The 14,365-nt window shown below is 44.3% G+C and overlaps 1 protein-coding gene across 1 annotated transcript; it reads right to left on the reverse strand.

The window, feature by feature from the left end:
- Window positions 1-840: 840 nt before the first annotated feature.
- LOC122944111 lies at window positions 841-4,208 on the reverse strand. Its single transcript, XM_044302343.1, has 2 exons — window positions 3,456-4,208; window positions 841-1,104 (listed from the first exon to the last, which is right to left on the reverse strand). Exons 1-2 carry the CDS (start codon window positions 4,206-4,208, stop codon window positions 1,087-1,089), a joined length of 771 nt encoding a protein of 256 aa, XP_044158278.1. The 3' UTR covers window positions 841-1,086.
- Between the last annotated feature and the right edge of the window lie 10,157 nt (window positions 4,209-14,365).

Below are 14,365 nucleotides of genomic sequence, written 5' to 3' on the forward strand. Positions count from 1 at the left end.
TGCTACCAATGTTAATGCAATAGAGGGAGGGAGGGGGGGCCGCATACTGTGCCACCAATGCTATTATTACAATAGAGGGAGGGAGGAGGGGGCCGGGGGGGGGGCGCACACTGTGCCACCAATGTTATCATTACAATAGAGGGAGGGAGGGGGGGTGCACTGGCCACCAATGTTATCATTACAATAGAGGGAGGGAGGGGGGGCGCACTGGCCACCAATGAAATTTAAACTGGGGAGGGAGGGGGGTCTGCCCCCTGCTGCCTGGCAGCCCCGGATCTCTTACAGGGGGCTATGATAGCACAATTAACCCCTTCAGGTGCAGCACCTGAGGGGTTAATTGTACAGATCACGGCCCCCTGTAAGAGATCGGCAGCAGGGGCAGTCATGTACACAGTTCGTTGTATATTCTAACTAGAAGCGTCCCCATCACCATGGGAACGCCTCTGTGTTAGAATATACTGTCGGATCTGAGTTTTCAGGAAGTGAAAACTCAGCTATGAAAAAGCTTTTATGCAGACGGATCTTCGGATCCGTCTGTATGAAAGTAACCTACGGCCAGGGATCACGGACACGGATGCCAATCTTGTGTGCATCCGTGTTCTTTCACGGACCCATTGACTTGAATGGGTCCGTGAACCGTTGTCCGTCAAAAAAATAGGACAGGTCCTATTTTTTTGACAATAAGTGGAAGTAGCTGGTCAGCACTCGCTTGTTTGCACGCCGCGCGGGATCTGGATCAATCTCCACATGCGATAAGGTAAAGGATCCCAGCAGACGTGTCTTGAGCTTATGCAGGTTTATTTGTCAAAATAACATTTGTCAAAGGACGCGTTTCGGCTATATTGCAGCCTTTTTCCAACAGAATATCCATCATGCAGCACAGGTTTATATACACCCAAAATGCCAGGGATAGGGTACCGCCCCGTGACATCAGCCCCAAAAGGGGGTGGTACATAGGAGGTAACCAAAGAGTAACAAAAAAATATACATTTTGTATTCAACAAAAGAAAACCATGTATAACGGCAACACTACGTGTTATTTTTACATACAAAACAATATAGATACCATCTTAGCTGAGAGATTCTTCAATGAGTAGATGATGTCTAAAAAAAAAATAATAATAATATATATTAGATCACCGGATTAGACAGTAAAAGTGTATTGATTAGCATGGGATCCTAAATATGTGTAATTTCATAATCCCTATTTAAACCTCTAGGATATAGGGTGTCAAGGGTATGGATCCAATAGGCCTCTCGGCGTAACAATAGCTTCTTCACATCACCTCCCCTTCGTGGTCTCACTACCCGTTCTATCACCTGAAATTTTAATTGAGCAACAGTGTGTTTACATTTTTCAAAGTGGGAGGGAATCGGAAGCAATAGGTTCTTGGTCCTAATAGTGGACTTGTGCTTCCCAATGCGGTCTCTAATAGTTTGCATGGTCTCACCAATATATAAAAGCCCACAGGGACATTTAATTAAGTACACTACATTAGTAGACTCACAAGTGAAAAATCCATTCACTGGGTATATACGTCCAGTATGTGGGTGGTAGATATTGGATCCCTTGATTATATTTGAGCACTGAAAACAGTGCAGACAGGGGAACGTGCCCTTCCGCTGTGTAGCTAGTACGCTCTGCTTGAGTATGCCTCTGGGGCTCCCCACATCAGCGCGCACTAACTTATCTTTATAGCTCGGGTTTTTCTTATTGCAAATAAGCGGGGGATTTTTGAATTCTTCAATCTGGGGGTATGCTCTCCCCAACAGAGACCAGTGCTTCCTCACAACATTGTCCAATTTATAATTAAAAGGGTGGTATTTATGGACCAGGGCCACTCGCGGGGTATCTGTTTTATCAGGTCTAGGTTTGTCTAAATCACTCATAGTTTTTTTCAAGGTTAATGGGGGATAACCTCTCTCCTCAAACCTCCTAGTCATTTCCTCAAACCTGAGACCCCGTATAGAGGGGTCTGAGACAATACGTCTCACTCTCTGGTACTGGGACTTAGGAATTGCCCTTTTCAGGGAGTGAGGATGAGCACTGGAAAAGTGGAGGATACTGTTCCTGTCTGTCACTTTTCTAAATATGTCTGTCGAGAGATTACCATTAGGATCCTTAATTACCCTTGTGTCTAGGAAACTCACAGTTTGGCTATCACACGTAAGTGTGAATTGTAAACCAGCACATGCATGGTTCAGATGTGAAAGGAAGAGGTCAAGGGTCTCACGTGGCCCCGCCCATATGCAAAAAACATCGTCAATAAATCTTTTCCATAATAAAATGTGGTTATGATACCACTCAGTGTTGTATACAAATGTATCTTCGAATTTTGACATATATGCATTTGCATAGGGCGGAGCCACGTTCGACCCCATCGCGGTCCCCCGCCTCTGCAGATAATAGGTATCTTCAAACAAAAAATAATTTTCATACAGGACGAGATGAAGGAGTTGTACAAAAAAATCACATTCGATAGGAGAGTAATTACTCTTTTCTAAGAACGACTGTACAGCCTGTATACCCCCACTGTGTTCAATAGAGGTATACAGGCTGACCACGTCAATGGTCACCAACAAACTCTCGGGTGGAATAGGTCCTAATTGTGCTATAGTGCTGAGAAAATGTTGTGTATCTGCCAAAAAGGATGGAATATCCTTTATTAAAGGTGTAAGAATCTTCTCCAGCACTATAGCCAATGGTGATAAGACAGATCCCACCGAGGCCACAATGGGGCGTCCAGGGGGGTCAATTAAAGTTTTGTGGACCTTTGGGAGCACATAGAAAACCGGTGTTATTGGTGTATGGTTGATCAAAAAGGTGTACATATTTTTATCAAAAATGCCCAATTTGGCAAAATGGTCAACAGTCCTCATGATTTTCTCTTTGATATGGAGAACCGGATCCCCATTCAAGGGTTCATATGTGTTAGAGTCCGCAAGCTGCCGCTTAATCTCTGCAACATATCTTGTTTTATCCATGAGGACAATAGCGCCCCCTTTGTCCGCTGGTTTCAAAATTAAGTTCTTATCATCCACCAAAGAGTTAATGGCTGCCCTTTCTTCAGATGTCACATTCTGTGTGAAATGTAAATTGCCCCTCTTCATCTCGTCCATATATTTATTAATGTCTCTAGTCACTAATTGGACATAGGTTTCAATAGGGTGGTAAAGTTTAGGAGGCATATATTTACTAACGTTCTTCAAACCTAAATCTGCCAAGCGTAAGCCGCATGATCCCTCCCCATCATCCGAACCTACAGTCCTATTTCCGGGATCACCAAAATGGGCTTTAAGTCGCAACTTGCGAAAAAATTGATTTATATCAATGTCATATTGAAATGAGTCAAAATTTGTAGATGGACTGAATGAAAGTCCTTTCTGGAGGGCAGACATTTGTGTGGGGCTCAGAATTTTAGAAGACAAGTTAATCACCAACGATGTGTTCTTACCTGCGAACGGGTCTGAATTGTTTGGCTCGATCCGGGCCTTGCTGTAAGGTTTGTGGTGCTTGCGTCCTGCACGCCTCCTCCGCCGCCGCGTGGGCGCCTGCCTCTCCGTAAAAAAGGACGGGAATCTTGCGGTCCAGTGGATTCGTTTCCGGAACTGGAGGTAAAGGATCCGGGTCTTGGCGATCTTCTGTAACCTGGTTTCTGGCGCCATGTCGGGTCTTGCCATCTGTATACACGGTTCAGGTGGTAATCTTCGCTATCGCGCAAAAACTTGGACCTTTTCTTCTCCTCTGTGTCTCTTTTATAAGTAGCAATATAAGTGTCCACGGACTCTTTAAGTTTCCCAAATTCCTCAGAGGTTAGAGAATCTCTCAGCTGCTGTTCGGTTGCCAAGATCTGTGTCTGGAGTTCCGTCACCGCCGTTTGTATGCGATTGATCGTCAGTAAGATCAGGTCATAAGAGCATTTGTTTATAATCTTTTCAAAGTCTCTGCTATAATCAGGATCATTGGGAAAAAAGGTCGGGCGTAAATGTACCCTCAGACCTCTAGGGATCCTTTTGACCTTATAGTACTCAGCCAAAGTAATCGCATGTAATTCATATGCGGTGAGTCGTCTGCGTTCACGCTCCCAGTGCCGCTTCTGGAATTCGCTTGTTGGGATATTTAAGAAGTCGGATGTCGATGTCACTTGAGACAGTATCCTCTCGGCATCGGTGTCCGCAAAACTTAATGTAATAGTATCTGAAGTCATCTGGAAATAGCGGTGCACGTTCCTTCAGTCAATAAGTGGAAGTAGCTGGTCAGCACTCGCTTGTTTGCACGCCGCGCGGGATCTGGATCAATCTCCACATGCGATAAGGTAAAGGATCCCAGCAGACGTGTCTTGAGCTTATGCAGGTTTATTTGTCAAAATAACATTTGTCAAAGGACGCGTTTCGGCTATATTGCAGCCTTTTTCCAACAGAATATCCATCATGCAGCACAGGTTTATATACACCCAAAATGCCAGGGATAGGGTACCGCCCCGTGACATCAGCCCCAAAAGGGGGTGGTACATAGGAGGTAACCAAAGAGTAACAAAAAAATATACATTTTGTATTCAACAAAAGAAAACCATGTATAACGGCAACACTACGTGTTATTTTTACATACAAAACAATATAGATACCATCTTAGCTGAGAGATTCTTCAATGAGTAGAAGATGTCTAAAAAAATAATAATAATAATATATATTAGATCACCGGATTAGACAGTAAAAGTGTATTGATTAGCATGGGATCCTAAATATGTGTAGTTTCATAATCCCTATTTAAACCTCTAGGATATAGGGTGTCAAGGGTATGGATCCAATAGGCCTCTCGGCGTAACAATAGCTTCTTCACATCACCTCCCCTTCGTGGTCTCACTACCCGTTCTATCACCTGAAATTTTAATTGAGCAACAGTGTGTTTACATTTTTCAAAGTGGGAGGGAATCGGAAGCAATAGGTTCTTGGTCCTATTAGGACCAAGAACCTATTGCTTCCGATTCCCTCCCACTTTGAAAAATGTAAACACACTGTTGCTCAATTAAAATTTCAGGTGATAGAACGGGTAGTGAGACCACGAAGGGGAGGTGATGTGAAGAAGCTATTGTTACGCCGAGAGGCCTATTGGATCCATACCCTTGACACCCTATATCCTAGAGGTTTAAATAGGGATTATGAAATTACACATATTTAGGATCCCATGCTAATCAATACACTTTTACTGTCTAATCCGGTGATCTAATATATATTATTATTATTTTTTTTTTAGACATCATCTACTCATTGAAGAATCTCTCAGCTAAGATGGTATCTATATTGTTTTGTATGTAAAAATAACACGTAGTGTCGCCGTTATACATGGTTTTCTTTTGTTGAATACAAAATGTATATTTTTTTGTTACTCTTTGGTTACCTCCTATGTACCACCCCCTTTTGGGGCTGATGTCACGGGGCGGTACCCTATCCCTGGCATTTTGGGTGTATATAAACCTGTGCTGCATGATGGATATTCTATTTTTTTGACAGACAGGATATACGGATCACGGTCTCGGCTGCAAAACGGTGCATTTTTAGATTTTTCCACGGACCCATTGAAAGTCAATGGGTCCGCGAAAAAAAACGGAAAACGGCACAACGGCCACGGATGCAAACAACGGTCGTGTGCATGAGGCCTCAATCTGAGGCATCTGTTAACACATACATTTTTGGTATGCATTAAATGGATGGCAAAAATAGTATGTGAACCCAGCCCTAGTGTCAGAATAAGCACTAATACACAGCGGAGCAGCGTGGCGGAGGACCACCTGGTCCTTGTGGTCAGGGATGAGGACTGTGTTTCCCAAGGATCACTTTTTCCTGGGAAATAAAGGGCACAGTATAATACACTAGAATCTATATAATATAAAGATATTAGCCCTACCCTCGAATACTAATACAATTAGGTGGTCATTTATTATATAGAAATACGTCTATGTTAGGGTGGGGGGCACAGTCACATGACCATGTGACATCAAAAGGTCCTTATGGTGAATATGGTTCATACACCACTATAATGAGAGGCAGAGGAGTGAGACAGGGGTGTGATCATGTGGCTAGAGATAAAAAATGACAGGCTACAAAAATTAGGCAATAGGCATTCACCTGACAGCAAAGAACTTTGGATTCTGTGGCTGGAGGTACACTAGGTGGTCACAGGATAAAAACATAACTGTCGGCCAGTATAGGCCCCAAAATTTAGGCAATAGGCATTCACCTGACAGCAAAGAACTTTGGATTCTGTGGCTGGAGGTACATTAGGTGGTCACACTATAAATATGTGTAACGGAAGTTCCCGTGGCAGGTACCAGGAGATCGGAGAGATTGGCTACTCGTGGGTTAAATTGACAAGTTCACTGTGGAACTTATTGTGTCTGTGTTTTGGTGAATGCCACACCCCTTGCTTCAGGTGTTGCTTGTTAGTAAACTACCTTTCCCATAAGTAGCCACTTCTTCCTGCCTTCTAACTAGTTGGTTGGTTGCGTTCTGTGGTGCTCTGGAGTTGCCAGTTTTCTACTTTCTGATAAGTCTTTTCTTTTCTCATTGTTTTGTGTTTGTTATATTCCCTGTTGTTTGTATCTGGGCCTGAGACAGAGACTTCTATTCATCCATCTGCGGAGGAATTGGTTGTCTCTGGTCCTAACCTCATTCCAGGGCCTTATAGGGATATAAGGGCCTAGGTATACAGCATACGAATATTACTACCTTCAAGGTCTATTCACATTGATAGGTAGTTAGGGCCCGGATTAGGGTTGTTTTGGAGGTGACCTTTTTCTTCCCTAGTTTCCAGGCCCAGTTACTGGTCCCCTTCCCTCCTGTGTTTAGTGTGGAGTTTTTCTCCCACACTGATCGTGACAATATGTAACTGTCGGCCACTACAGGCCCCAGAAATTAGGCATTTACCTGACATAAAAGGCCTTTTATGCTGCTGTGTATATACATAAGGCAATGAGCATTCTTTGTTCTGGGTGGTGGTGGATATGTGTGGGCTGGCATGAGAAAATTCTATTACATGTAACGTGGTCATCACAGGTATTGAATTCCTCTGAGATCCATGCCTCAATTCATTTTTAAAAATGTGAGGTAGTCCACACTGTCGTAAGGTAGGCATGTGCACTTATCGGTCACGATGCCCCCTGCTGTGCGGAATGTCCTTTCGGACAGGACACTTGACAAGGGGCAAGCCAAGAGTTCCATGGCAAATTGTGCCAGCTCTGGCCACGGGTCAAGCCTACACACCCAGTAGTCCAGGGGTTCCTCGCTTCTCAGAGCGTCTACATCGGCCGTTAACCCGATGTAGTCAGACACCTGTCGGTCTAGGCGTTCCCTGAGGCTGGATCCAGAGGGCGGCTGTTAATGGCTTGACTGCAAGAATGATCTCATATCTGAAGTGACCAACACATCTTCAAACTGCCCTCCTTTTGCAGGAGCAGTAGGATTGGTACCCGCACCTGTTTGGATGTGTGTGGAAATTCCTCTGCCAGTGCCCGCAACAGCAGAATGTAGCATATCTCGCAGCAAGGCCTGGAAATGCTGCCCTCTGTGATGCTGGTAACATGTTTGCTGTTTTGTGTTTGTACCGGGGGTCTAAGTACGTTGCCACCCAGTACAGGTCCTTGACCTTTATGCTTTTTATACAGGGGTCCCTCTTCAAACACTGGAGCATGAAGGCCCCCATTTGCACTAAATTGGAAGCGATGGAGCGCCCTGGCTCCTGCTCATCGCCCAGGAGAATGTCGTGTAGTCTCCTACCCCCAGCCACGGACAACACCAGGGATCCCCAAAAAGTTTAAAGCCTGCTCTTCTTGCTCCTCCTCCTCCTCCTCCCCCCAGCCACCATCCTCCTATGGGAATTCATACAGCATTGCAACTTCCTTATCTTCCAGCTTCTACTCCTCGATGGCTTGATTAATGACACAACACAATGCACGCTCCAGAAAGAAGGCGTAAGGTACGATGTCACTGATGGTGCCCTGGATGCGACTGACCAGTTTGGTGATCTCATCAAATGGCCGCAGAAGTCTGCATGCGTCGCGCATGAGCAGCCACTGGCGCGGTGAAAAGAAACCAAGCTCCCCAGAACCTGTCCTGCCACAGAGTTCGTACAGGTAGTCATTAACGGCACGTTGCTGCTGGATCAGCCTATCAAGCATATACAAGGTGGAGTTTCAGCACATCGGATAGTCACAAATCAAATGTCTGACGAGCAAGTGGTGTCGCTGCTTAATGTCAGCAAGGCGAGCCATGGCCGTGTAAGATCTTCTAAAATGGCCAGAGATTTTCCTGGCCTGCCACAAGACGTCTTGGACCCCAGGGTATTTGGCAACAAATCGCTGTATGACTAAGTTCAGGATGTGTGGCATGCACAGCACGTGTGACATTTTTACCTCTTTCAGCGCGCTCAGCAGATTGGCGCCGTTGTCGCACACCACTTTACCAACTGTAAAATTGAGCTGAAAGCAGTGCAGGGCCGGTGTGGCTCTTGGCTTCCAGGAACAACAGTGGCAGCAAAGCATGGCAATGTCTCACCTGGCACATCGAATAGGTTCTGGGGAGCTTGGAGGTGCAGCAGTAGAGGCAGTAGCAGTGGAAAAGGAGGAGTCAGCCGAGGAGTAGACAGAGGATGGAGTAGGAGAAGGAGAAGAAGAGGAAGGCCTGCATGCAATCTGTGGCGGTAACACTAAATCCACACGGGTGCCATGGGTTACATGCTTGATGGCCGTCAGAAGGTACACCCAGTGGGCAGTAAAAGTTATGTACTGTACCTTCCCTGGCCGTGTTTGCTAGACCACATGTCTGTGGTCAGATGTATCTTGGCACCCACACTGTGTGCCAGAGATATATTAACTTGCCGCTGAACGTAACCATATTATAGTTCAGGGATGCCCTTCTGGGAGAAATATTTCCTTCTGGGGACCTTCCATTGCGGTGTGCCAATGGCCACAAATTTTCTAAAGGCCTAGAGTCCACTAATTTATATGGCAGTAGTTGACGGGCTAGCAGTATATGGAGGATTATCCTATGTCATCATTGTTTTATGCTCAGACACTTGGGCCATGGAAGCCTGCCTTGTGCCAGATGAATGCGACGACGGCACGGTGAAAGGTGGCGTGGAGGACAAATGGAAGGACAGAGAAGGAGAAGAGGCAGGACGTGGAGAGCCGGGAGTGTGGCTTTGTGGGTTCTGACAGCATTGCTCCCACTGGGCTCGGTGATGGGAGGCCAGGTGCCTTCTTAAGGTGGTCGTCCCTAGGTGAGTGTTGGGCTTACCGCGACTTATGCTTTGACAGCACAGGCTGCATATGGCAACACTATTGTCAGCAGCTGACGTGTTAAAAAAAGAACTCCCTCTGAACTCCCCCCCTCTTTCTCTCTTGAGAGCACTCACGTGACATCCATCGACACATCATCATCGTCACCTTCACCACCACTGACATTAGAGATCTCGGAGTAGGCAGCAACAGCAGGAACCACCCTCCCTGGGCTGATCTGGGTACTGTCGTCAGACTGCTGGCTGGCAGCCATTGCTACCTCCTCTTCCTCATCCGATGCCAAGAATGGCTGCGCATCAGTTAGGTCTGGGAATGGATGGGAAAATAATTCCTCTGACTCGAGTGGAGGGGCTATGGTGGTGGTTGTGTCTTTTGGGGGTGCACACAGCAGAGATTGAGGAGGATGCAGATACAGAGGATGAGGAGGGTGCAGAAGCGGAAGTCTGAGTGAGCCCCTCAACCAACTCTAGTGCGTCCTTTGACATAATCGCACGCACCTTCTCCAACTTCCCACTTAGGCTCCGGCCTGGTGCACCTGCCTGACCCCTACCACGGCCTGCCTTTTTCTCTGCCTGTCATTTTTTCAAAATGACCCTGTGCCAAAGTCCCTAGAGAAGAGCAGTATTTATGGAATCTGATATATGGCAGGCCTCAATCAGTTGTTAGTTGAAGCTGGTATAACATCCTCAAGCAGTAATTTTGAGGATACAGGTATATAGAAAACCTTTATCGCTATTTTGTGGAAGCTGATATATGGCAGCCCTCAATCAGTTAGTTGAAGCAGGTATATCAAAACCCGCAATCTGTATTTTGTGGACGCAGGTATATGGAAAACCTCTATTACTATTCTGTGCAAGCTGATATATGGCAGGCCTCAATCAATTGTTAGTTAAAGCAGGTATATCAAAACCCGCAATCTGTATTTTGTGGACGCAGGTATATGGAAAACCTCTATCACTATTTAGTGGAAGCTGATATATGGCAGGCCTCAATCAGTTAGTTGAAGCAGGTATATCAAAACCCGCAATCTGTATTTTGCGGACGCAGGTATATGGAAAACCTCTATCACTATTTTGTGGAAGCTGATATATGGCAGGCCTCAATCAATTGTTAGTTAAAGCAGGTATATCAAAACCCGCAATCTGTATTTTGTGGACGCAGGTATATGGAGAACCTCTATCACTATTTTTTGGAAGCTGATATATGGATGGCGTCAATCAGTTCTTAGTTGAAGCTGGTATATAAAAATCTGCAATCTGTATTTTGTGGACGCAGGTATATGGAAAACCTCTATCACTATTTAGTGGAAGCTGATATATGGCAGGCCTCAATCAGTTAGTTGAAGCAGGTATATCAAAACCCGCAACCTGTATTTTGCGGACGCAGGTATATGGAAAACCTCTATCACTATTTTGTGGAAGCTGATATATGGCAGGCCTCAATCAATTGTTAGTTAAAGCAGGTATATCAAAACCCGCAATCTGTATTTTGTGGACGCAGGTATATGGAGAACCTCTATCACTATTTTTTGGAAGCTGATATATGGATGGCGTCAATCAGTTCTTAGTTGAAGCTGGTATATAAAAATCTGCAATCTGTATTTTGTGGACGCAGGTATATGAAAGATCTCCATCACTGTTTGTGGAAGCTGATATATGGCAGGCCTCAATCAGTTGTTAGTTGAAGCAGGTATATCACCTTTTAGAAGTATTTTTGTGAACACAGGTATATGGAAAACCTCTATCACTATTTTGTGGAAGATGATATATGGCAGGCCTCAATCAGTTGTTAGTTAAATCTGGTATATTACCCTCAAGCAGTAATTTTGTAGACGCAGGTATATGGAAAACCTCTATCACTATTTTGTGGATGCTGAAATATGGAAGGCCTCAATCAGTTTTTAGTTGAAGCAGTTATATCATCCTCAAGCAGTAATTCTGTGGACACAGGTATATGGAAAACCTCTATCGATATTTTGTGGAAGCTGATATATGGAAGGCCTCAATCAGTTGTTAGTTGAAGCAGGTGTATCAAAACCCTCAATCTGTATTTTGTGGACGCAGGTATATAGAAAACCTCTATCACTATTTTGTGGAAGCTGATATATGGCAGACCTCAATCAGTTGTTAGTTGAAACTGGTATATCACCCTCAAGCAGTAATTTTGTGGCCGCAGGTATATGAAAAACCTCTATCACTATTTTGTGGAAGCTGATATATGGTATACCTCAATCAGTTGTTAGTTGAAGCTGGTATATCATCCTCAAGCAGAAATTTTGTGGACGCAGGTATATGGAAAATCTCAATCACTATTTTGTGGAAGCTGATAGATCGCAGCCCTCAATCAGTATTTTCTGGAAGCATTCAAATGCACTATAATATACTTTCTATGTTAGAAAGTATATTATAAGTATATCACACCCCTCTGTGTATCACACCTATCGATAGCACAACGTTACCAGTCCTTAAAAGGACTTTTGTGGCCATATTAGCTAGCGTTTGGTGTCCATAAATTCCTAACAGCCTGTCCCTGCTCCAAAATGCAACCTCTCACTACACTGGCAAAACACAGAATGTAAAATGGCTGCCAAATCGGGTTCTGTTGGGGGTGTGTCCATGTGCTGAAACGTCTCAATTCGCTGTCCTACCAGATGGATGTGTCATGGATCAAAGTTCAGCGCAATACAAAATAATATGGTGCTCGCTGACATCACCATATGTTCGCATGTTCGGCGGACCGTCGGGCGAACCGCATGGCCATCACTATATATAAAGTTCTATGTTGCACTTAGTTAAAAGTCTTTGTTACATTTAATTCTGGCCTTCCTCTTTAGTTTTATAATTTCACTGCACAGATCTCCAAGGAGCAATGGCCTGAGGGAGTACACTGTGCCACAACATTTTATCAGGGCCTCTACCACTCATTTCCTCTACACTGGCTCCTCAGATGGTTCCTACACAGTGTTTTTATCAGTTTCTCTGTTTCTATGGTATGCTTAAAGGGGTTAATCAATGTCTCAAACAGCCCCCCCATGTGCCGGGCCCCTCAGACGGAATATACTTACCCCGCTGGTGATGCTAGGGAGGCTCATCCCCGCCTGCCATTGGCTGCTCCCCCTCGACACCGGATGTTTTCATCTGTGTACAGGGAGAAGCAGCAGCGGTGGTGCGGGAACCAGAGCGGCGCGGGGAGCAGGGTAAGTATATCACCTGTGAGGGGCCCAGCACATGGGGGGCTGTTGGAGACATTGGCTAACCCCTTTAATTACAATTATAAGCATTTCATAAGTTTATTAACTTTTATTTACAAATACATCAGGTTTATGCAAAAACTCTATATTTACATTATTGACCCTTCTTTTTCAAGACATGCTAGATATTAATATTTGGGCCAAATCCTGACTGATGGCAACCAATTCTTGCCCAATCAGTGCTCTGTGTTTTTGTTTGTCCTCCAGCTGTTTGAGAATTGACCAGATGTTGTCAATGGGATTGAGATCTGGGGAGTTTCCTGATCATGAACCTAATATTTCAATGTTTTGTTCACTGTGCCACTTAGTTAACACTTTTGTCTTTGCTGGATCTCAAAACCGGAACACAATGCAAGTGTGAAACAGGCCTTAACAGGGCAGGGGTGAAGGCTGAAATGCAGTGAAAATTGTGCTTTTGTGATTAAGTTAATTTTCATGACCAAGAATGATTTTTTAATGAATTGCATTTCATCTGATCACTTGTCATAACAATCTAGAGTTAATCCAAACTGCCATCATAAAAAACAAAATTTGTGTCAGTCTCAAAACGTTTGGCCATAACTTTATCCTGCATCACAATGATCTAATAACCTCTACGTGTTTTCCTGTATTAAGGTGTCTTTCATGTGCAAGACACATTATATGAATCTGTTTCATGGTGATATGAAAACTTTCAACATAAGCACTTACAGGAAGGAACCTGAAGTTGTAAATATGTAAAGTGTAAGAAATAGTGCTAGGAACAATAGCAGGAATTTGAGGGGGGGAGGGGGGGGGGTGATTACATACCATGCAGTATAACATGTGATATATGAAACCACACTAGGAGGCTACACTAAAATATATTTTTTTTTTACTGGAAATTTAATCCAGTCATACAGTACATACATACATGTAAAAAGATCACACTGTCTGTGATATTCACCACCAACCACCACTGACCGATCTAATGAGCACTGAAACCCCTTTGACACAGCGCAGAAATTTCTGCTTCTGAAAATGTGAGATTCCTAGCAAAGGTTCATTAAATAGTTTTTCTAGAAATTAAATATTCAGTTGGTTGCTGACGCCGGCAGTGCTCGGATGAGCATCTTTATTCTATGATAAGTCATAAATATCAGATCAAGAGGAGTCCGACTCTCGGCACCCCCACCGATCATCTTTTTGAGAAGGATACTCTGGTGAATGCCTCGGGCCAGTGATGTCATGCTTATTGGTCACATGGCTTAGGTTCAGGTTCAAGTGAATGTGGCTGAGCTGCAATATCAAGTACAGCCGCTATCCAATCAATGGCACTGTGCTTAGTAAGCTGCGAAGAGGCCACGGCACTCATTGAAGTGCCACAGCCTTTTCAAACAGCTGATCAGTGGGAATGCTGGGTACTGGAGCACCGCTGATCTCATATTGGTAACCCATCCTGAGGACAGGCCATCAATATCTGAATCTCAGAAAACACCTTTAAATAGACCGGAGTTTCACACAACTATGATCTATCCCCTGTGGCATGTGTTGTAGCCATTTTTTTTTCGATCTGTGTCTGGTCCTGCACTAGCTACTTACCATCCTCTTGTTGGAAAAGTGGGTCGGATGCAAAACACCCAAAAAGTTACAAACTTTTGCACAAATGGGTTGTGTGCTAGACTTTGTGAGTAGAGTTGAGCGAACCCAAACTGCAAAGTTTGGGTTCGTACCGAACTTTGCAAGTTCGGGTACCTGGACCCGAACCTGGACTTTTTCACTGAAGTTCGGGTTCATCGGATGATGTTATTATTTTCTGTTATAACATGCTTATAACGGAACATAATAGCATTCAAAAAAGAGG

Source organism: Bufo gargarizans, chromosome 7, assembly GCF_014858855.1.
Source record: "Bufo gargarizans isolate SCDJY-AF-19 chromosome 7, ASM1485885v1, whole genome shotgun sequence".
Classification (NCBI taxonomy): Eukaryota; Metazoa; Chordata; class Amphibia; order Anura; family Bufonidae; genus Bufo; species Bufo gargarizans.

Bases quoted from the DNA above. Each gene is read 5' to 3' on its own strand.
- LOC122944111 (XM_044302343.1), bottom strand. From the start codon at position 4,208: ATGACTTCAGATACTATTACATTAAGTTTTGCGGACACCGATGCCGAG.